The sequence below is a fragment of the Lycium ferocissimum genome, chromosome 11, assembly GCF_029784015.1.
Source record: "Lycium ferocissimum isolate CSIRO_LF1 chromosome 11, AGI_CSIRO_Lferr_CH_V1, whole genome shotgun sequence".
In the NCBI taxonomy this organism is placed as follows: Eukaryota; Viridiplantae; Streptophyta; class Magnoliopsida; order Solanales; family Solanaceae; genus Lycium; species Lycium ferocissimum.
Window position 1 is genome coordinate 38,075,479 of NC_081352.1, and position 23,255 is coordinate 38,098,733.

General features: G+C 35.2%; 3 protein-coding genes across 4 annotated transcripts; 2 read left to right on the plus strand and 1 right to left on the minus strand.

Annotated features, from left to right (window-relative positions):
* Nucleotides 1-210: 210 nt before the first annotated feature.
* Nucleotides 211-4,140, minus strand: LOC132035999 (ribokinase). Of its 2 annotated transcripts, none has more exons than XM_059426211.1 (6): nt 3,361-4,140; nt 2,018-2,203; nt 1,559-1,754; nt 1,302-1,401; nt 787-836; nt 211-664 (listed from the first exon to the last, which is right to left on the minus strand). In XM_059426211.1, the coding sequence occupies exons 1-4, from the start codon at nt 4,066-4,068 to the stop codon at nt 1,310-1,312; spliced, it is 1,182 nt and encodes a 393-aa protein (XP_059282194.1). In that variant the 5' UTR covers nt 4,069-4,140; the 3' UTR covers nt 211-664; nt 787-836; nt 1,302-1,309. The 2 variants fall into 2 exon arrangements, with proteins under 2 accessions (XP_059282194.1, XP_059282193.1); XM_059426210.1 differs by having other exon boundaries at nt 1,264-1,401; nt 3,361-4,138.
* A 3,636-nt stretch (nt 4,141-7,776) lies between these two features.
* Nucleotides 7,777-11,155, plus strand: LOC132036069 (peptide methionine sulfoxide reductase B1, chloroplastic). The gene is made up of 5 exons (XM_059426298.1): nt 7,777-8,007; nt 8,995-9,106; nt 10,268-10,333; nt 10,444-10,641; nt 10,747-11,155. The coding sequence occupies exons 1-5, from the start codon at nt 7,809-7,811 to the stop codon at nt 10,772-10,774; spliced, it is 603 nt and encodes a 200-aa protein (XP_059282281.1). The 5' UTR covers nt 7,777-7,808; the 3' UTR covers nt 10,775-11,155.
* Nucleotides 11,156-12,520: 1,365 nt separating this feature from the next.
* On the plus strand, nt 12,521-21,832 carry LOC132036066 (SH2 domain-containing protein A-like). The gene is made up of 12 exons (XM_059426294.1): nt 12,521-12,985; nt 13,754-13,930; nt 14,159-14,365; nt 14,451-14,540; nt 15,772-15,849; nt 15,942-16,106; nt 16,647-17,009; nt 17,211-17,494; nt 18,449-18,611; nt 20,652-21,004; nt 21,379-21,456; nt 21,545-21,832. Exons 1-12 carry the CDS (start codon nt 12,848-12,850, stop codon nt 21,561-21,563), a joined length of 2,115 nt encoding a protein of 704 aa, XP_059282277.1. The 5' UTR covers nt 12,521-12,847; the 3' UTR covers nt 21,564-21,832.
* Nucleotides 21,833-23,255: the final 1,423 nt, after the last annotated feature.

The following is a 23,255-nucleotide window of genomic DNA, read 5'->3' on the forward strand; positions in this document are numbered from 1 at the left end:
GAAGATATTCTCCAAAGTAGAGTTGTTGGATATAATATTGCCTCAAGCTAAATGGCAAGTTCACTTGCACCTAATCAAACAATATCAGACAATGTAGTTACAGAATTAACTTGAAGCCTAAGACCAATAGCTTGACATCTAATATGCATGCTTCTATTTGTGATCACATATCACATATCCCTCAAGTATCTTACAACTGAAAGTCCAAGATGAGCAAACCAACAAACTAAGAAAATTAAATGTCAAAATAAGAAGAAAGCACAAGAATAGCAAAACCAGTAAGTAAATCAGTCAGGAACAAGATGAAGCTCATTTCAATCCTGAAAAGCAGTCAAATTTGTCAAAGCTGGAATTTTTCCAGCACTAATCGGTAACGGAAGCTAAAGTATAAAATAATGTGCCCTTTTGCTGGTTAGTTTCCTGGCAAACAGGACACAGCTATGCTAACCAGCTGCCTGGAGTTATTCATTGGCTGAGAATTGAGATGCCATAAGCACAAGTGAAACAAATCATGGAAAAAGATACTACACCAGAAGTTCTTTTAAAAAAGCTAGAGTTATCAGGGATGTATCTTCAATCCCAAAATTAACAAGCGGAAGGCATCAGCAGCAAAATATGCAGATTAGTGCTCCTTCCTGAAGTTAACCAGTGCTCCATTGCAGTCCTGAATTATATCAGATGCACAAGTATGGTGGTTTAAGAAAAGAGAAGTTGGAAAACATTTACCACAGAAAAGAGAAAATGGCTAAAAGAATGAATGGGAAACGATGATAGTAATTCACTCACCTCTTCATGAAAACCAAAAGTCCAGAACTTCAACTCATCAACCTGAGAACCTTCATGTCAAGAAACAAACATCCTGTTACTAATGAGAAGCATTACTTTTGTGATATCCGGAAATGAGGATTTGCTTGAACCACATACGAAAGAGGTATGCATGGGGGAAGAGGGACCTTCAAATTTCATCACTGCCGCAGTTTTAAAAAAAGTTCCTTTTAGTTTTTTGTTCATCTTTCTTCTAAAGTCTAATTTTCTGTTTCAACTTGTTTAGGCAACCAATGCATATGCCTACATTGTGAATACAACATTATCTTGTCAGATAGTTATCAACTGGAACTTCATCCAAGTTATTTTAGATACTCTTGTGTTCTCTCTTGTTCACTTACTCCCCAGCAGACTTCCATTTTTAACCGTGTTATCATTTTTTCTCCTACGATTAGGGCAAAGCACCAAGTAATATAATCCAAACATTTAGAAGACTACCTCTTATTTTTATGTACAAGGAGATGATGAAGGAATACCAAACTCTTCAAGCTGACTGAAGAAGATTGAAAACTGCTTTCTTCTCGGGCATGCTTGGGATAGCTCCCTTCACTTGTACACATAGAGAAGCTGCTGCGGCTGTAAGTGCAGAAGCCTTTATCAATTAGGTAACTAAACAGGGCAGCCCGGTGCATGAAGCATCCCGCCTTCACGCAGGGGTGCGGGAAGGGCCGCACCTTTTTGTCAGATGGGTAACTGATAAACAAAAATTGGGAGAAAGCACCAGCATGCTTACCAGCAAATCTCAAACATTCCTCTTTGGATTTCCCCTCCACCAGGGCCACTGCAAAAGCAGCTGTAAAAGTGTCACCAGCTCCTGTTGTATCAATGACTTTTGCAGCTTTTATAATGGGTTGCCGCAACGGTTCCTCTCCTTTTGTGAAAAGAGCGGATCCATTGGCCCCAAGCTTAACAAGGACTTGGTTAACTCCCTGGGAAATAAACGAGCATAGAAGCATCATCACACAAAATCAAGATTGATATAATCACAAATTTACAACAACAATAGAGCAAGTAACTATAACACCTCAAAAGGAATGTTAGATTTAGGCTCCAAAAATTTAAGTTGGAAAGTTATTTTGGGTCACCCGATAAAGTCTAAATCAAGTGAACCAGTCTAAATCAAGTGAACTGCTGCAAGACTAAGGATGCAAACTTTAGGAAATAAGAATAAAACAGGTATGTGAAAACAGACCAGTTCATAGCACTTCTCCACCGCCTTGCTGATTTGTTCAAAACTTGCTGTTGGCATTTTTGTTATGCGAGCCAGCTCAGTTTCATTTGGGCTGAAAATGTCAACACAACGAAGAAGTTCTAAAGGGACTGGAGAATCCATGCCACCAGCATCTAGAATAACTGGAACATGTGCATTCCTGGCAGCCTGAAGACATCAAGACGTTTAAAGAAGCTTATCAGCCAAAGACACTTGACATCATCATGAAATAGGCAGGCACACGCAACACACACACACACACACACACAAAAGAAAAAGAATACACACACACACTCTTCCTCCATTCGAATATGATGATGTTTGACAGATATGGAGTTCAAGATAGTAATTGCCTTGAGTATTATAATACTAGTAGTGGAAGGATATTACAGTTACTTTTGAAAAGTTAGTTTGACAAAGAAAAAACCACATTAGAGAGTAGAATTTGAATAGCTAGATGAACTTGAACGCTTGAAAGTTGTAGTTCCCTATAAAATAATACATCACTGGAATAGTCTTTTGGAATGTCCCAAAATGAAAAGATTTTCATACAAAATGAATGAAAGTAAATCTTCTCCTATTTTATCTAAAAGAAGGATATTTCCCTTCTCACAATTTTTTTATAATGGAGAAATCCCGAGGGCCAGCAGTACACGGTTCGAAACTCAATGGATAATGACCTGCCCTTCTACCCTTCTCCACTTAAATACCAGAATTTTGTGTGTGGCAGGGCATGTGTGATACTCACAATTACAATTGGGTAAGCTAATTCTCTAACAGTGTCCCCTTAATCATCCAAAGAAACATTAGAAAAGATATCCATCAATTTGGTTGTTTTCTTTTCTTTTTAGTTATCCAAGGAGAATTATCAAGAAAAAGGTAAGTGGGTGAATACACATTATTATTTATTATGATCTACTCCCTCTCCATTTTACTTGTCATATTCTTTTTTTTTCATGCCCCTTAAGATAACATTAACTAAAAGAGTAATTTGACTAAATTTTCCTTATTTATTGTTTGATCTCAATTTAAATAGTACTACTCATTTACAGCACATTAATCTCTCGGTAAAGGTGGAACCTAAAAGTTAATTATATCTTGGTTTTCTAAGATGACAACTGCTTTGGACCATCTATTTTTAGTAAGCATGACAAGTAAAATGGACTAGAGGGGAGGGAGTACTTTCCTCAAAAGGAGAACCTCAATTTCAGCAAAAACATAAAGACTAAGATAACTTAAGAGAAATATTGAAATATAAATTCGACCCTTGGTTTCACAATCCACACACGAATTGAATTTTGCCTAAATGAATGAAAAGCTCAAACCTTTGCAACTTGAATGTTAACAAAATCTGGAATTTCCCTTTGAAGCAATACAATCCCCGCACTTTTCACAATCTCCAAATCCTCATCAGACAAATTTTCAGGCCAACAAGACATATTAGCACCACCAACAATAATAATAGAATTTTGTCCATCAGATTGAAGCATCACAACAGCATGCCCAGTGGGAGCATTAGTAACAATACTAAGATGATCCAAACATACCCCACAATTCTCTAATGCTTCAGTAATCAATTTCCCATGTGCATCTTCACCAACTTGACCAATAAAAAAAGTTGGATAAGCAAGTTTTCCACCACAAACAGCTTGATTAGCCCCTTTTCCACCAGCCAATGTTTGACCTGTTTTTGCTGAAATTGTTTCACCTTCTTTTGGTAACCTATCAATCTCAACATATATATCTGCATTGGCTGATCCAACTACTACTAATGGAGGTTTTGTTTCTTTCAAGATTGGTTGATTTGGGTTTTCTGAAGCAAAACAAGATATGGGTTTCACTTTTCTTGATAAAGAATTGTTGTTTTTGGCATTAAATTGGAGTGGGTTGCTGTAAAGATTGTAACTTTCTGGTTTTTTGAGGTTGTTTTGGCATGTTGGGTGCCAATGTTTTGATTGTAAAGGTGTTGTTAGACTCCTCATGTTTTCTTCTTGTTCTTGTTCTTCGCTATTTTGCTCTTGTCTTTGTGTCATTCTTGTTTTGTCATTGATGGAGATGCCACATGTGACAAAACAATATTTTATTGTGAACTCTGATAAGTTCACGCTTGTTAAGATGCGTGGATGACACTGTCTCTATTTATGGGCTAATTGTTACACGTCAGATCGGGGTAAGTACACACATAGCCTCTTTTAAGAGCACTGCTTAAGACTTATCCATTTTATTTTTTAAAAGTATTTAAGCTGTATCCAATCTGTAATATTTGGATAAAATACTCCTTAAATGGAAGTGAACGTGAATCCATATCTCATACCCATATATCCAAATGGAAAAAAGAAGAAGATTCAGTCATTCGAGTCTGAAGATGAAGTTTCAACTTTAGAAACTTCAACTTAAAATATATTGGACTTCAGATATTAAGCTTAACTTCAAATATTTATGTTCAAAGTTTGAATTTTGTAATTCCAACTTCAGATTACATGTTGTGATCTCCTTTAGGGCCTGTTTGGAAAGCCACCCAGATAATTGGAATTGGGTGTAATTGAGTGTAATTACACAGTTAGGTGGGAATTGAGTGTAATTGAGAGGGCGTAATTACACTCTCCCGGTCTCAAGAGGGCACGAGAATTGGGTGTAATTACACCTGTAATTACGAGGATTATTTTTAAGTTTATTTCTTTTTAATTTTATTTTAATTTGTTTTATTATTTAATTTATTTTTTATTTCTATTATTTAATTTATTTTTTATTTTTTAAATTTCTTTTCTTTTCTAATTTATTTTTTATTTCTATTATTTAATTTCTTTTTATTTTTACTTTTTAATCATTTGTATTTTTTAAAAATATATATATTTTTTTATAGAATTTATATTTCATTTTTCCCTTTCTTCTCATTCCCAACCTTTACTTATGTTACGTTCCATGTAATTCTTTCGTATTTTTTTTTATTTTTAATTTTATTCATTTAGCATAACCATGTTAATATACTAATTTTTGAAACTACATATCTTAATATTAGAAAATGAGTCATTAGCAAACTTAGCATACAAAAAGTGACGCCATTAAAATTAAAATATTATTAATTGTTGTGATCAATGAGGTTATTGACTTATATTTTCATATTTTCAAGCAAACTTTCCTTTGAATTATATAAAGGCACATATTTTTTTAAATTTATTATTACGTTATTTTAGTTTTAAACTTACTTATGTAACGTTGTAATTTAATAAGAGTAGTATGTTAAAAATATTCTTTCGGATTTTGAATTTAGGTTATATTTTCGATTTTAAAAATATTTGCTTTAGTATTATTGACTTGTTATTTCACATTGCATGTTGTTTATTTTTCACTTATAGTTGATAGAATTATTGTCAAACATTTGAATAGTGTTATGACATTATATTTATAAATATTCTTTTTTTGTCAAACATCCAATCCTATGATGTTCTCACAAAAAAGGTATGCTTTTAATTTTTATAATCAATTAAAATTAAAATATTATTAATTTGAAATTATATATCAATTATTTTTTACAATATTAGTTATAAATATATGATTATTAATTAACATATTTTCAAGAAACAATGTATTATTAAATAACTAATTTAATATCATTTATAAAGGCACATATTTTTTAAATTTTAATTTTTTTATAATTATTTTAGTTTTAAATTAAACTAGCGTTTGTTGTTGTATTATGTAACCAAACAACACGTATTAATTACATTGTAATTACATTACGACAAACAATTTGTATGAAAGTTGTAATTACTATGTAATTATAGGTAGTAATTACACCAATTCCAATTACCAGGTGGCTTTCCAAACAGGCTCTTAGGATATGTATGCTCCAGATCTTTGATAATGGAGGGCAGAAAAGTATATAATATTTGCTTAAAACAAGAACGGCCGTAATTGCAAAGAAAATTTAAGACTGGCTAGTTGCGTAAACACCACCACATATATATATATATATGTATAATTTTTACCGTCAGAGAGCGGCCCAGTTATGTAACAAAAAGCTTGCGGCCCAGTCCATCTAGTACTAGCAACTCAAAGACCATTGGAGCATGTTTAGTCAACGTGGCTAGACATGAACCTTTATTTTGGCTAATTGAAAAAGCACCACTAGTCAAAATAAAGAATATTCAGCTACACTCGAGTTCACGATCAAAAGCTGGTCATAACCAGTTAGATCTTAGATAGACAAAATAGTGCAGTAGATACAAAAAATAAATATGTGTTATCTACCATATAAAATTTTATGTAAGGTGATTATACAATTCAACATGATATTAAAGCAAAGCCACGAGCTGGGGGTGAAAGAATCATCTAACGATTAGACCAATCAAAGGAGGGAGTGAGGCTTTTAATTAAGTTGAGCGGTCAGGTAGAGAGCATATTTGCTAAGGTAAAGTTGAACTGCATCAATTGCGAGGGCAAAACGAAAATCACTCTATGGCACTTGATGCGTGAACTCAAACTTCGCGACAGATTCAAGAAAAGAAATAAATTACAATTTCGCCAACTACATCGGCTCGATTCAAATTTCATCTCATCGTGTTAGCCCCAAAAATAAAATCAAGTCTTTGTGCTATTAATATGAATAAATGTGTTCTTTTTATAATTTAAATGAAGTTAACGCAAAATTATACAAATTATGCTATATGAGGGTAGAAATCAAGATTTTCAACCTGTTTTTCAAATTTGGTGTTTCCATACCCATATTTTTTTTTTTGAAACTAGTAATGTTGATTTCCACACCCAACTTTAAACACAAATATACTCACAAGACACACACTTACATGCTTTCACACACATTTGTTTTCATTTTGTGCGTGAATTTTTGTGATTTTTGCTAGAATTTTTTGCGCGAAGTTTTATGATTTACGCACAATTTGTGTACCTTACGCAAATTTTATGGTTTTCGCGCGAAATTTCATTGTGATTTTTTTTCTTCGTTTTTTTGCGTGAAATGTTTAATGTTTTCGCTTGAAAAATTTCACGTAAAGTACCGAAAAATCGAGAAAATCATAAAAATCTGCACGAAAAATGGAAAAATATCATGCGAAAAATTGAAAAAAAAAAAAAGCACAAGGAAATTTCGTGTGAATTTTTCTCTATTTTTGTGTGATTTTTCTATACTTCCCGCAAACTTTTATGGGTTTCGCATGAAATTTCCTTGAAAATAAAAAAATATCACGTGAAAATTTGAAGAAAAAAATCACAAAGAAATTTCGGGCAAAAATCATAAAAATTCGTGCAAAGTATAAAAGAATCACGCGAAAATCATAAAAAATTTCGCAAAAAATGAATCATCACGCCAAAAATAGAAAAAAAATAAATCACAAGGATATTCCGTGTGAAAAATATCGCGCAAAATAAAAACGTGAAAATTGAAAATTTCAAAAAGAAATTAATAGTTCTCATGGCCAAGGGGGGCCTTTTATTTCCGACTTTCCACATGACACTTTAAGACCACAAGATTAAAGAATATCTTGGTATATTTTACGTATCTTTAATTAAAGATAACACGACTCAAAATTATTTTTTACTTTCTTAAATTTAATGTCAAGTCAAAATCAAACAAATAAATTGAAACAACGGAAAAAGTATATATATAAGGTGGGAAATAAAAGGATATTCAGCAGCTTTAACGGCTTAAGATGATGAAACAATCATCTTTCCATGGACTTGCAGAACACAGGAACATATCCTCTATGAATACTAGAAAATGCCAGCATTTTCATATTCAAGAATCAGTTGTGTCATAATGTCCATGGCTTGTCAGACCATACCAAGTTCCTTCAGTTCAGCTGTAAACTTTTCATCAAAATCCCATTTGGGATTTAGTAGCAAACCTTTGTCTTGCATTAATTTTGGTGCACTAAACAGACCTATAAACAGAACTACAGTCTCAATTCGTGCCATGGGGTCCTCAGCTTCTTCTTCGAAATCTGATAGTGCTCAAGGTCTCTCTCAACACTATTTATATTAGAGAATAGAGAATCATTGTTTAATTTTGATCATATATTGACTAGTTTGTGTGGAATATTTAGTAAAAAGGACTCTAGTTTGCTATTTTCTTCTTCTTATGATGAATATTGTTAGGCATGGGTGGAGCTTTGGGGAGGGGGGAAGGGGTTCATCCGTATCCTTTTGCCGGAAAATTATATTGCATCTACAATATCAAAATAGTAGATATTGAATCCACTTTGTTCTTCGTATGTTTTACTTTTTTTATTTTGAATCCCGTTAGTTAAAATCCTGACTCCGCCAATATCTAATTATTTCTATTTGTATTGGGAGGTATATATGGAATGGATATTGGGGTGAAAAAATGATTTGACATGGTTGCAAAAGTAAGAATACGAAGAATTTTAAAGGTTCAGTCTTTAGTTCTTTTTTCCTGAGCTTGTTATTTCTTTTACATTCTGATGTTAACCTTTTACAAAATTTGCCCTACTTCATTTGGAATTGGTAGAAAATTACAGATACTAGTGCTGGTGGGAAGTAGCAGTTACTCGGTGGAATAGTCAAGAATTGCTATAAAAAGATTTTGGCAATTGAAACTTTTGATCAAGAAATAGCAGTTGGAATGGCATATTAACATGAAAATTTTAAATATGTATGTTGAGTCCTATATCTGTGGGGATGTGTATTATATGTGGTATTGGTAAATCTTCACCTTATCAGCTGGCTTTTGAGGGTGAATTAAGCCCAGGGTCCCTTTTCTTATCAATGTAAAACTTGAATTTACTAATATAAGATTAAGGGACTGCTTAAACTGATTGGTTTTTGTGAAGTAGTCTCAATAAAGTTTGGCATAAAGTAAATAAAGCTTATTTGTCTATTCATCTTTTGGGATGTTCTTGAAATAGTTAAAGCATGGAGCTTTCGAAAATGAGAATTATCTTACCATGAGTCCATGACCATTAAAAATGAACGTCATTATGCAGGGGCCAGTAAAACAGATTATAGCTCTATAAGCGATGAGGAGTGGAGGAAGCAGCTAACGAATGAACAATTTTACATCACACGACAAAAGGGTACAGAACGGGCATTCACTGGGTATGATATTTGTTCATTCATCTCTTCTTTTATGCTGAAGTGGATATTTTGTTTGCTTGTTAGTAGACATCAATAACATCAGTAGTTGAATATTGATTGGGAAGTGCTATAGTGTTGCTGATTGATCAAACGTTAGCATTTACATTTTTGGAGGAAGAGATTGATTAATCTGGAAATTGGGTTTTGGAGGATAAAGGTTGCTGACTTGGGGTATGTAGATGTGATTTTACCCCAGGATATTTTTTTTTTCCCTTTTGAGGGTTTCCATTTATAAACGCAACGATTTAGAGGGAACAGTAGACTTCTCAACACCAATAAGGAGAAAGAAGGAGAAGGATTTAGAGGGAATGTATATATCTGGTCCTGAGATATTTACAATTCCTACAACAATCTTGGCATCCAGTTTCAACTCCGGGCGACAACCTTCGCAAAGCCTTTTTAGATCTTTTACAAAAATAGATCTGTCTGCTCATTTATGTAAGCCTGCGTTTGGACCCATCCGACTCTAGAACTTTCAGCTTTTTTGTTTTCTTGCAATATGCTGTGTTGAAAACGGGACCAGTAAATCATATTTAATTTTTCATTCTTTTTGCCCTTGCTTGTTGTTTTGCACACTTTGCCGAGAGGAAGACAAACGGAAAGAGTCAGCATATTGTGTTATTTATTTCTCTGATCTTACTTAGAGCAAGAACTAGGATCTAGATGGTCTCTTCTAGTCTATGCTAAATTTTGAGGATATTTCCCAAAATTGATTTCAACCGTGAATTCAGAATTCAACTCTAAATGCCCAAATCCCAATGATCATTAACACAGGCATGATGTGGTTAACTGGAGCGTCTACACACTAGGCGTACAAACAAGTTTCTAAATTTATCAAATTCTAGTCCATATTTCATTAAAGGATATGCCATGATTGCCTTGCCTTTTCTTGAGCCGAGGGTCTATCGGAAACCTCTCTACCTCCCAAGGTAGGGGTAAGATCCGCGTACACTCTACCCTCCCCAGACCCCACTTTGTGGGAATATACTTAGTTTGTTGTTGTTGTTGATATACCATGATTGCATCACTTATGGAGTAGATGTAATTGCAATGCTTCTTAGTGCCCTTGAAATGTTTCTTCGCTGCCTGTTTTACTGATCTCTTCGTTGTTCTCGTTTTCAGGGAGTACTGGAACACTAAGACCCCTGGAACATATCACTGCATCTGCTGTGACACTCCTTTATTTGAGTTAGTATTCTCCTTGTATTTGATTTATTAGTCGCTTGTCTTTTAGAAACCAATTCTTAATACTTCTGTTACCATGTCAAAAACCTGAAATTCAATATTGCTTGTCACAGATCTTCTACCAAATTTGATAGTGGGACCGGCTGGCCATCTTACTACCAGCCCGTAGACAACAATGTGAAGTCAAATTTGGACTTGTCTATCATTTTCATGCCTCGTCAAGAAGTTGTATGTGCAGCTTGTGATGCTCATCTTGGGCATGTATTTGATGATGGCCCTCCGCCTACTGGAAAGCGTTACTGCATCAATAGGTACATTAGTTTACTTCCTTTAATGTGGTCTATGCTCATTTTCAATTGCTCTGGACTTTTTCATTAGTGTTTATATGGGATTTAAAACTTAGCTTATACATGCAGCGCTGCCCTGAAATTGAAGCCAAAGTAGAAACGTGCTGCTGCATAGAATACCAAAGGGTATCAGTTACATTAGAAAGTGAAGATATCAAGCTGCAGAATTATTCATATGCAGGAATATTGTTGCTTCTAATGTTTAAAGCTTGAGGGCTTCTTCTGTGTGATACGTTACATTTTTACTGATATGTTCACATATACATAATGTATAAGTGGGTCAAATGTACACATTTTCAGCATACTCTACGTAAAGGTCTTACATGTTCATAGGTTTTCTTGGCTCGTGTTTACTGTTGCATTCAATTTGGATTGAGTCATGCAGTCTTCTGATGCTTGATATATATGGGGAAAGTTTAGCTTATTGTTGTTCGCGATGTATTGATGGATGAATGAATCATCTGCTTTTTGTCGGATCTGCTCTCCTTTCTCTTCGTGTGCATTTGAGCTTTCGATATTCTATAGCCCATTGTTGATGTGGCCTTAATATGGTTTGTAAATAGAGTTTAACTTATGTGCAATAACACTGTAAATTACTCTATCAGGTTACCTGAAAGGTATGGTAGGAATTTGTATATAGTTTTTCTGGGCTATGAACAATGTTGTTGATGTCATGTGTGTTTGATTTTGAATCAAATTTTCCTCCATTACAATTTGGGCTACTTATTGGTACCCATACCTTCTTATATGTGAAGAAGTATCTTTTGCCTGTTGGTTGTGCATGGTGATGTTATTTATGTTTGTGCAACTTGTGTGCTTTGCTTGCTAGAGTTGTGGCATAACATCAAGAGAATTAAGCAACTTAATTGACCACACTACCACTTATAGCCTATGACCTGAGGCTGCAAGCTTACACCAGACAATTAGACATAGAAGAAAGGAGCATAGGATTGGCTACAGGTGAAACCGCGTGCTATGGTTGATTAACATTAGCTGTTATACTAACATCCACAAATTAAGATAAAAGGAAAGTGAAGTATATATTACAAGTAGAAATGGTTCAACTAGACCCTTTACAAAATTATAGACAAGATGATCTATTAATAAAGCTAGAGCATACCAATATAAGAAGAATGTGGATTTCACAATAGCCAAAATGAAATCTCGACATGCATTTTCAAATCATATGAGCCAAGAATAAAGCAAAGTAAAAATTTATCCATACCTAATACTTAAACCAAATCAAAGTACTTTATCATAGTTAAAAATAAAAATTACGTTAGAAAGTACACTAGTTAACTATTGTGTAACAATAAGAATGCATATTAAGACATATGTATATCATAAATTTATTAGTTTGGTATAGATATCCGACGCCGATAAGTCTTTACCAATATGGCAAATAGTGTATTTATAAACCATCTTTTATAAATAGACTGGGGAAAATTTTAAATGTAATTCTACATCCATATGTATCATATAAACAAATCAAATAAGATTAAAAAGTGACTCCACGTCCATTTTTTTTTTTTTTTTTTAATTTTCAAGTTCCAATATTCTATGTAGGCAAAGATTTTCAAAATGTAAATAGTACTAGCATAATTTCGCAAACCTAAAAAAACGCAAGACAAATAGCAAAAAGCCAAAAAAAGCAATCTTCTATTACTAATGGGAGGAAATCGTTTTGAAAAAAAGAAGACTTGCCTACTTAAATCACAATCCTTTTCACACTTTCCCACTTAGAAACCAAATAATCCTTCTTAAATCCTACGTGTCACATGCTTATTTGTACAACTGTTAAATTTAAGCAAGTCTGCGATACAGAGGATTGTAGCCAAATACTTCAATTTGGGGGGAACTGTAAAGACTAGAACCTGAACTACCTATGACAATACTAACCAACCGTTAATTTAACAGCCGTCAACAAAAACCAACACAACCATTACCTTAAAACTGCTTTAAGAAATAGTTACAAAAGATTAGTTGGGATTTTGAACTTGTGGGTATTTTTTTTTTTCAAGAAAAGGTGAAAAGTTGTTCTATGTGTGTTCAAGATTATAACTTTTTAAGAGATCTTCAAGCGGAATTCAAAGATTAAAGATTGTTTTTTTTTTGGGATTTTGAACTTGTGGGGGTATTTTTTTTTCAAGAAAAGGTGAAAAGAGGTTCTATGGGTGTTCAAGATTATAGTTTTTTGAGAGATCTTCAAGTGGAATTTAAAGATTGTGAAGTTACAAATAGGTTCTCTTTGTGTTTCTGGTTTTACTTGAATGATGCCTCAAGTTTACCCTCTACAATCCTTCACCAGGTTTTTCCTTCTTCTTTGCTCACTGGAAACTCTTTCACAGTTGTTTTTCAGTTCTTTTTGGGTAGTTTTGTGTATTTGCTACTTTATTTTCTCTAGATTACCTCATTACTAGTTTGTTTTGAATGCCAAAGTCTCTGTTTTTTGGATTAGGGAGGAAAAGGGTTTTTTTTGTGTGTGTGTGTGGTTGTTGTGGGTTTTTTTTTTTTTTGGGGGGGGGGGTGTACTCCTTTGGTTTCCCCTTCTTATGGCGGTTGCATTCTTTTTTATGATTTAGGTTTCACTTTTGTGGAAAGATTTTTACTTTATACGTTGTTCATGGTTTAGAAATTGGCACATTGCAAATTGTTTCTTCAGGCTAATATGAACTTTATATGTTTTTCTTATTTATTGTGATTGCTGCTACCCTCCTAAGTTCAGTTGTTTGGTAGGTTTGCAACTTAGCAAAAAGTCTTTTTTGTGTTGTGTGCAGGATTACCCTATTACTGTCTTTATCTTTTAAGTTTATATACTATTTCATCGTTACTTCCTGTGCTTGCATTAGCTCTTGATTTCTGGTAATTGAACCCCGTGATCACATATAGCTGTCTACAAATCATGCTTTCCTACTAAAAGATAGATATTTTCCGAGTTGCAACTACTCCACGATGGAGACATAAACCTAGCCATATGCTTTTGAGCCTTATGATCATTCTTATGTTCTGCAAGATATAATTGTTCCTTTGCACCATTTTCTTTTGATATGGTTAATGATGCTTGTCGATTATGCAGGAGCATCCAGATGTCACATCCCATGCTCCTTTCCTGTTACTTGATGAGACGAAGAAAATTTTACTTTTCCCTTTACTAAGTTCAAGCCATTCAAATGTTACTTCCTGGAGAGAACTTGCATATGCAATTTCTGAATGTGAATTTCCTATAAAGAAATGGGTTCATGTTGGATGTGAGGTAAATAGCTCGGACTTTTCCTGGTTCCTCCAAATTACATTCTTAGCACTTGATGGATGTTTTGCAATTTATCTACTGTAACATTGTCACATAACTAATTTCTCACTTCACAATGGCCATTGTTACCTTCTACAGTTAAATTGTTTGCACGTTGTCGCTATATTAGATATATTGATTTTGTCATTAAGTTTTCTCTGGAAAAGCAACACTTACGGTGGAGCATTTCAGGTAACGCAAGATCTTTTGCACCTTTACTTTGATGGGAAGATTGTAGGCGAGAAGTCTTTGACTTCGTCACTGAATAATGATACGGGATCAGACAATTCTAGAATATCTCTGACTTGCATTAATGGAAAGGATTCTCAGTTGGATGGTTACGTGCACAGTGCAGAGCTCTTTCCCGTAGTATCAACTATTAAAAATCACTATGTTAAGGTAAACATCATTTTCATTAATTTTACGAAGGTTGTGTCTACTCATGTATTTACTAGTTTCTGCTAATGCTTTTTGCACCTATCAGGACCCGCCAGTACAACTATCTATTGATAGTTCAAGCGCCCATGAAATTGAAGAAGACACTGATGGTGTTTGGAGCATTGTTGGTGGAAAGGTAATAAACACTGCTTTGAATTTCTTCGGGAGAAATATCCAGGATACTGGAAACAGACAAAATCTTGACAAATTATTTTGAAGTAAATCTGCCTCCACTTCAAACTTCTAGTTTTGTACATCTGCTTTACTCCTCAAATTTGTCATTTCTCTTCTATTTAAAGTTGATTTTTAATTGATGGAATCAAAGCTAGGCGGTGAAAGCCTGCTAGATGACATCATATCCACATTGCTCGAAGTCCTTGATAGACGTCCGAATGTCATTGACAACCGTTGAAGATTCAAGATCAGCATTGGTCAACTTTGATATCTTATCACCAATAAAGGCATACTTTAGAATTTTTTGTAACGCTAGATCTTCTCTTTTCTCCTCATTTGTTCCGCAAGAGGTGAAAAATGCGGGTTTTGCGGAATTTTTGCAAATGTTTTCCGTAGATTTGATTATTGTCCAATCAGCAGAGTCCTTCAGAAATGGCAGCAGCAGACTAGTTTGAACTATGAAATATTTGCAAAAGTTCCACAAAATCCATTTTGACCTTTAGCGGAACATGAGGAGGAGAAACAAGAAGAACTAGCATTGCAAAACTGCTAAGTATGCCTTTAATCGGCGACAACATATTAAAGTTAACAATTGCTGAACTTAAAAGTTAAATCTTCAATGGCTGTCAATGACAGCCTGACATCTCTAAAGGACTTGGAGGATTTGGACCTGTATTACCATGCAATATGTCATATAACTTAAGCATTATATTGAGACCGACTTTTGTAATTCAAGAGCTGTGGATAATGACGTGTATAATTGTTAATGAAGCTCATTATCTGATCATCCATTTGCGTAATGTTGTTTCATTTCTATTTAGTGATGGACTATTCTGCCTAATTAATAGTTCTCCTCGAAATGGGCATTTCTGCCTATTTGATTAGGCATTTCTTCTTATATGGGGAAATATGTGGAATTTATTAAAGTGAGACTAGTCCAGCACACTATCCTTTAAAGGTAATTAGTTGTGCTGGTTGAAGCAGTGGTGAGAAAGCAACCGAGTTAAAGAGAGAGAGAGAGAGAGAGTGAACAACAATATTTCGAGATGAACATGGTGAAAAGCTGTCGTTTGTACATTTGATGCTCTCATAAAGATTTAAATAGCAAGAGGGAGTTTGCTGAGGTATTCATGTGTTTATGTTACTTGATACGAGTTATTTTCTTAACTCCTTTGCCTATATGTTTGAAGCAGGCCTCCTGTCGGAGAAATTTCTCTTTAGATGTAACACTGATGGATAACTTTAGCCGCCCTATGGCCGAAGAAGCAGAGGTTTGTTTCTTTTTTCTCTATATATTAAAAAAACAAATGAAGTCCTTAAGTTAGCTGCAGCTGTTCTTATGCAATATATTATGCATTCAAAGGTTGTTGCTTCGCTTGTGTATTCCGATAATGAAGCACCGGTTGAGAAGCCAGTTGATGCCGAGGCACCCCTTCTTACAAGTTATGATGGAATTGAATACGCTTCTTCTGATAGACCAAGCAAAGTAATTAGTGGACGTGCTTCTTTTAAGCTCAAGATATCTCAGGTACCATACTGGATAGTTGTATCTCTACTTTTAATAATATCTCAGGTACCCGTACGATACTGGATAGTTGTATCTGTTCTTGCTTTGGAGAAGGTATATTTATTCCGGAAATGCATAGTCTCCACTTGCAAAGAAGATCTGTGATTAACGAGGCAAATACAATAGTTGTCAGTGCTTGTTTCCTCTACCATTGAGTTATTTTACCTGATCATAGCTGTTGCAGATTTTATATTGCATTGTGCCAACTGTGCCTCCTGAGTTGAAATGATGAATATTCAATGGGATATATTATGTGTCATAAAAATCATCCTAGTGTATAATCTGTGAACTTGACTACTTGAGCACCGTTTTATGTAGCTGGTCATGTGTAAAGATTATTACAACATTGAGTAGAGTGTAATGTTGATAGTTCACTTCTACATGGAAATTGATGATAATTATGCTTTGAGATAAATTAAAATACTAATGCAATCTGATTACTTCAATAATTCTTCTTTCTATAAAAAACATTTAGAAAATTGATTTTTGTCTCAATTGCAGCTTTCATCCAAGTGTGATAACAGGCTGTTCCGCATTAGGTTTGAAATTCCACAAATGGGTAAATATCCTTTCCTTGAGGTATTCTCCAGACCAATTCGGTGTATTTCTCGGAATCGTAGCACTCGGGCAAGCTCTCTAATGTTGAGGAAATCATCTTTGGGGATCCATTTGCTCAATGGATCTCAATCTCCTGTGTTGGAGGATGGATCTTCTGACCTTCCCTGTATTGTACGAGAAGCAAAACAAAGTCCATCATCGAAGCGGGTCAAATTAGGACAAGAGAAACTATGTGCAAATTTTAAGGATGATTTTGTGCTGAAGCAAGCTAATGGGGGATCAAGATCTCATTCCTGGACCTCTGAGGTATTTTTAAACATCTGCCTCGTCCTTCTATTTTTTAGCAAGTCGTGATAGATATGGTAGTGAAACTATCTTGGATCACATAACTAATTGTCATTGTTTCCTATACCAATTTGTTTGTCCTGTTAATCTTGTCTTGTTGAAAACTTCTTGTAGCCGACCTTATTATTATCATCACTCTCACTAAACATGCATTAAAAATAGGATAACGGTGCATATCAAAATTCTTTGGAGGCAAGACCAGTAAGCCATGGCGGACCAGGAAATTTCTCCTCTGATTCAGAAAACAGTGAAACCACGGACTCGGTTATCGATGACTTGCCAAGTAACAGAGGTCCAATCTCTGATCTGGTTGTTTTTAAATACTGCCTTGGTGACCTGAGCGAGAGGCGTCTTCTTCTCAAGGAAATGGCAATGACTGCTAAAGAAGAAGAACTTGCAACCTTTGCCGAGAGAGTTTCTTTATTCTCTGGATGTTCACACCACAGGTATATTTTCTTTATATTGTTGCCTATTGAGGTGACTTTGAGTGGTATGCTAACACTATCTAGTTCTTAGTGCCACTTTTTGACATTTGTTCCCTTCTTTTAGAGTTAAAGCTGTTATTTCCTCATATCACTGTGGATAGTTAGCCTCTTGTTTATTAAAATTCTGAAAGAACGAAATCACTGCATAGAGCATACTACCAGTTCAATTATAAGAGGTAGCGTGCATGTACCAGTAAAAAAAGCATTCGCGATTTATCTCATAGCCCAGAAAATCAGAAGGTTTTGTGCATTATGTCTTTGTTTTCACTGATTTCTTTTCCCCCGTTTTCCTTTATCTTTGTTTCCCGAGCATTTGAAATTGCTTACTTCTTTTTGAAGTAAACAAGTAAAATAAGAAAAAGAGAAAAAAGAAAGGGAATCTGGAAGGATAATTCCTAAATGCTATCAACATCCAATATGTAAAAGAAATTGTCATAAATGATTTGCTTCTGAGAAAACCAAGTCGTAGAAAAATGACTAGCACAAAGGCTGAGCTGTTTTCCCAAGTTTTTTCCTCATTCGTTCATGAGGTTTAGAATAAATTTTTTAGACATCTAATAGAAAGAAAAAGTTATTTCTGAAAAGCAACAAGATTTCTCTTTGACATCACTAATAGGATCAACTATCAATGTAGGAAGGAAGGATTGCTTATTTCTTGGCCGGGGTAAAAACATGTCACTTGCAATATGCATATAGGGCAAATTTAAACTATTGATATTAATACATTTTTTTGGAGTTTATGAATCAGGGTTAGATTGACATCTAGTTCATAGGATATGAACAAAATATACCTCTCTGTCTTTCTATTTTCATTTCATTGTCGTCATCACTACTTAGTGACCTTGTGTGCTGTTGTCTCTACCAATTTGTGCAAATTTTGCAGTTCAATTTGTATTAATATCATTACCTTTGTAGGCATCAAATATCAATTTCAAAGAGGCTGATAACAGAGGGAATCAGATGTTGGAACTTAATATCCAATGAAAACCAACATGTCCTTTGGGAGAATTTGGTGTCTGGGCTTCAAGAGCATTTCCTGAAGATGACATTTGGCTGTACCAGATCTCTAACTTATCAGGTTTTTTTTTTTTCCTCTCTAAACTGGTAGATAGTCTGAAAAACTACTTCAAAGAGGGCTATTCATTCCCTCAGTTTTTGAAAATTACCACAATTCTCTGAGGTTCCAGATCCACTTATCACCAATTTCAGAAAGGCACGTTACACTTCCAAAGATGGATTTTGCTACACATTGGAGGGATTGACAAGTAGCAAGAGAAGCTTTTTACCAGCTATTTTCCTTTTTTTTTTTTTTTTTTTTTTTTTGTCAGTCGTGTTTTGGTAGATTTGGTGGATTTTTTTTGCAGACGACTAGATTAAGGAAAAGTGAAACAAATACCCTTTTTGCCAGAGAATAATGATTTGTCATATAAACTTTGCGAACTCTGATTTTTCTATTCAAAAGTCATTTTTCGTTGGCATGTGGTAATTTTGGGCAGCATAAAGGCCAGTATTGCATACTAAGGGTGCGGCAAATGAAGTGAGTGCAGACCTGGGAGACTAGGGCTGTTGACGAAAGACATTAGGTTAGGTGGGCAAGAGTTACCCGGTGCCTATGCTGGTGGGAGGTAGCAGGTACCCGGTGAAATAGTCGAGTTGTGTGCAAGCTGGCCTAGACACACCACCATTAGAAAAGAAAGTGAAGGGCAATTATTGCTGTTTACATCAGTAGTTGGTCAATAAATCTTGTCAATGCTACACTGCATCTGGTGGACTGTTTGGAGAGAAAGGAATAGTAGAAGCTTTGTATAGAGTCTCTTGTCGAAGGGAGATGACCGTTCAGCAAGTTAGGGGGACACAAGGGGATGGGACTTTTTGGGATTTGAGGTTCAGGAGGGATTTTCAGGATTGGGAGGTGGATGAGTTTCAGAGATTGCTAGACGTACTTCATAAGCAATGTGAGCCAGTTGATAGACCCGATGCTTTGTGCTGGGAGTTGGCGAGCAACAAATTGTTTTCTGTCAAGCCTTTCTACGAAAAGATGTTGATTAGGTCGGAAGACAGTTTTCCTTTTGATACGGTGTGGATTCCTATGGTGCCGAGGAAGGTGTGCTTCTTCACTTGGTTAGCTGCTAGACGGGTGATTTTGACGGCAGAGAATCTTAGGAAATGGAAGGTTGTCTGCATCAGTTGGTGTTTCCTTTGTAAGGAGACAGGTGAGGACGTAGATCACATTGTGTTGCATTGCAAATTTGCAATCTAGTGACAAGGTTATGGTGGGATATCTTTAGATGATTCGGCATTTCATGGGTGATGCCGAGATCCGTGAAGGAGTTGATGTTCAGTTGGAAGACTGGAGCTAGGAGAAGGAGGCAAAAGGCTTGGAATATTACTCCTCTTGCTTTAATGTGGGTCATTTGGAGAGAGAGAGAAATAGGAGAGCTTTTTGAGGGGTGGAGACGAGCTTTGCTCAATTGAGGAGAGCCTTCGGTCCCTTGTCTTCTTTTGGTGCACTCATGTAGTTCCTAGTTGTATAGAGGATTGGGTATCTTTTGGAGAGAACCATATTTTGTAGGTTTCTCCTTTTTTGGGTATATATCTTTTATATGGCCATCTCGGCCTTTTTATTATTAATGAAATACTTTACTTGATCAAAAAAAATTTGATGTAAAGAGAAAAGTATAGAGGAAATAGAACTTGTAGATTTGTTAGGATCTCTGTAAGTATTCTTCTCTCTGTTTTCTTTTTTTCTTTTTCTTTTGAAGGTCACAACATTACCAGTTTCAAAAAAAGAACTCTTGTCAATGCTACAAGGATAATTTAGTCCATGTATAATTTTTAGAGTAATCAGGTTGTATTGATAATATGATCCCTCCTACTCCCTCTCTCTCAAATTTGTAGCCCTGATCCATTTATTGAGGGTAAATTCAGCCAAGTTGCAGTAGTAAATGGGGTTTGCATTACTTCTTCTTTGACAATAGAATAAAAAATCATCCAAAATTTTTACAACTTGACAAAGATGTTTATAGTAACAATCTTAGTTTTTATTCGTCAGCATTGTGCATATTACGACTCCGAAAATTATTTGCTTCTCTTGCTGATGAATTTGTCCAACTTCCAGGATTTCAACCTCCTGAGGAGAGTCTCTAGTAGTCAAGATCTAGTATCTCAAGACAACTTTGAAAAGTTGTGGTGTTGGCTATACCCAGTAGCTTTTACATTGTCACAGCAATGTATTACTTCATTGTGGGGTTCGACATCACCCATGTGGATCGAAGGATTCATTACCAAGGAAGAAGCAGAATCTTCACTTAGAAGTCTGGGAGGAGCTCTTCAAGAACCAGGTACTTTTATACTGCGGTTTCCTACGTCAAGGAGCTGGCCCCACCCTGACGCTGGTAACTTGGTCGTCACTTATGTTGGAAGCAACTATACCATTCACCACAGACTTTTGTCCCTCGACTTCATTTACAGGTAATGTTCTGTCTTCTTCTTGTTGTTATCTTTCTTACGACTCCTGCTGGCCCAATTTATGTGGCACCGTTGACTAGGCACAAAGTTTAAGAAAGAAAGGAATACTTGAAATTTGTGGTATAAAACAAACCGTAGACATATGTGTGGCTATAAATCATTTCATTAAGGGTAGAAGGGAAATTGTAAAGTTATATTGTTTTTAATTATAGAAAGTGACAATTTTTTGGAATAGACTAAAAAGGAAAGTGTGTCACATAAATTGGGACGGCGGAAGATACTAATCTTCAGTTGCTTTGGATCTCTTCCATACATGCGAGACATACGAATTCGATCTCAGCATCACTAAGAGAGTCCTTTTCTATTGTCCATTGTAGTTCTGGGGCCAAGGGAACGACGATAAAGACAATTCAAGACATGCTTCTTGAACAGCCTGAGCTCAGGCGACTCGGAAGGCAAGACTTCTTTCCCTTTTGATTATCACGGATCCAGTCAATTCTTTTATTCTTCTTTAAGTGATAGTTAGAAGTCTTGAAATTGCAGGATTGTGAGAAGCCAGTAGGTCACTCAAGATTTATACTTGTATAGCCATGTCCGAGAGATGAATGAACTTGTTACTAGCGGCTAGGAAAAAAGGGGGTGTTCCAGGAGAAGGAGAAATTAAGAGGGGAAACAATGGGGTTTTATCTTTTGTATATATGAATATCTAAGCAATTTGTTAAATGTAAATGCTGTGATAAGTTTTTTTAAACTGTGACAGTTACTGCAATCTTCTTCCTGCTCGCCCAGAAATTGAAGAACTCTCAATAGAGAGCACATTTCTTCCCCTTATAGAGTCTACCTGATGCGAATTCAGATTTGTCGGGCCAAAGGGTTTCAGATACCGAATGCCTAAAGTAGAAAAAAATAATATTATATATGAGTTGCAAATTAGTGGTAGTACAAGTTTTGCCGCTGCATTTAAACTAAATTTCTTCAAATCCTGGCATTTTCACTTGTTTTTTTGTTTGTGAGACAACCACCAACTACAAAAAAAAAAATCAAATGCATACCTAATTTAACAGTTTACACTCCCAAAAGTCAAAAAGATCTGCCTTTTTAATGTTTCTTGCTTTGCACAAGATTCATGCTGCAGTTTGGAGCTATGTGGATTAGAAGAGAATACGTGTTTGACAGCCCAGTCTTTTTCCAAGAAAACCAATCCTATAGCATTCCCAACTTCCACATAAATGGCACCAGCTGGTGACATATAAATGGATACAACCAAATTTCATGTGTTTTAATGGTTGCTGTCCATATGTCACTTTTCAGCCGCGCTTTGGTGTATTGATAAGAACATAACACTTGATGTGGGATGAGGCGCATGTCGCGGCTTTCGAACTGTGCATCAGAAAAAAATCTACTCCCTCTATTTTAATTTATGTGAATCTATTTTCTTATTAGTTCGTGCTACAAAGAATGACCTCTTTCTATATTTGAAAACAATTTACCTTTATATAAGAATTTATAGCCACACAAAATATATGTGACTCATTTGACATCACAAGTTTAAAAGTCTTCTCTTTTTTCTTAAATTTCGTGTTCAATCAAATAGGTTCGCATAAATTGAAACGGAGGGAGTAGTATGTAAGTGGAGAAGGGCTGGCTTACGTAAATGTCCACTTTTATGTGCAAATCTAGCCATTAGGAAATTATCCTTTCGGACAATGTTAAACTCGAATATAATGTTTGCTCATTACATTGTTTAGCATTATAGCAAATTATTAGACTGTTGTCTAACGTTTGCAAAACTTATAAGATTTTAGACTGCAGTCAATGTTTTCTCCAGATTTTCAGTTTGTTCAAAAGGGATCTTTAGGTCGTCGTTCAAAGGTCCATAAATTGTCAGAGAAAGAGAAATAAAAAGATAGACATTACTAAATAGTTATTTCAAAAAGGGACAAGCGGTGAAAATTTCACGTGGAGGAGGTAGAGAGACTAGCACATTATCCCAAAGTTGAATAACTATGGAGGTCAATTACCCAAAGTTGAGTGATCATATAAGCTTTTAACTCCCGTTATCCTTTATTCCTTGCAATATATCACTTTTCACCTTTTTTCTTCCAAGTGTAAACGGTAATATTTTCAGCATATTTTGGGTATGTATACGTTTGGAGATTACGTTTACGTATCCGTTTCAAGTGTGCTGGCATCCTAACGCATGGAGGGGACAAAAAGTAGATACATGAAAGGTTGGCTGGTCTTTCCATGTATG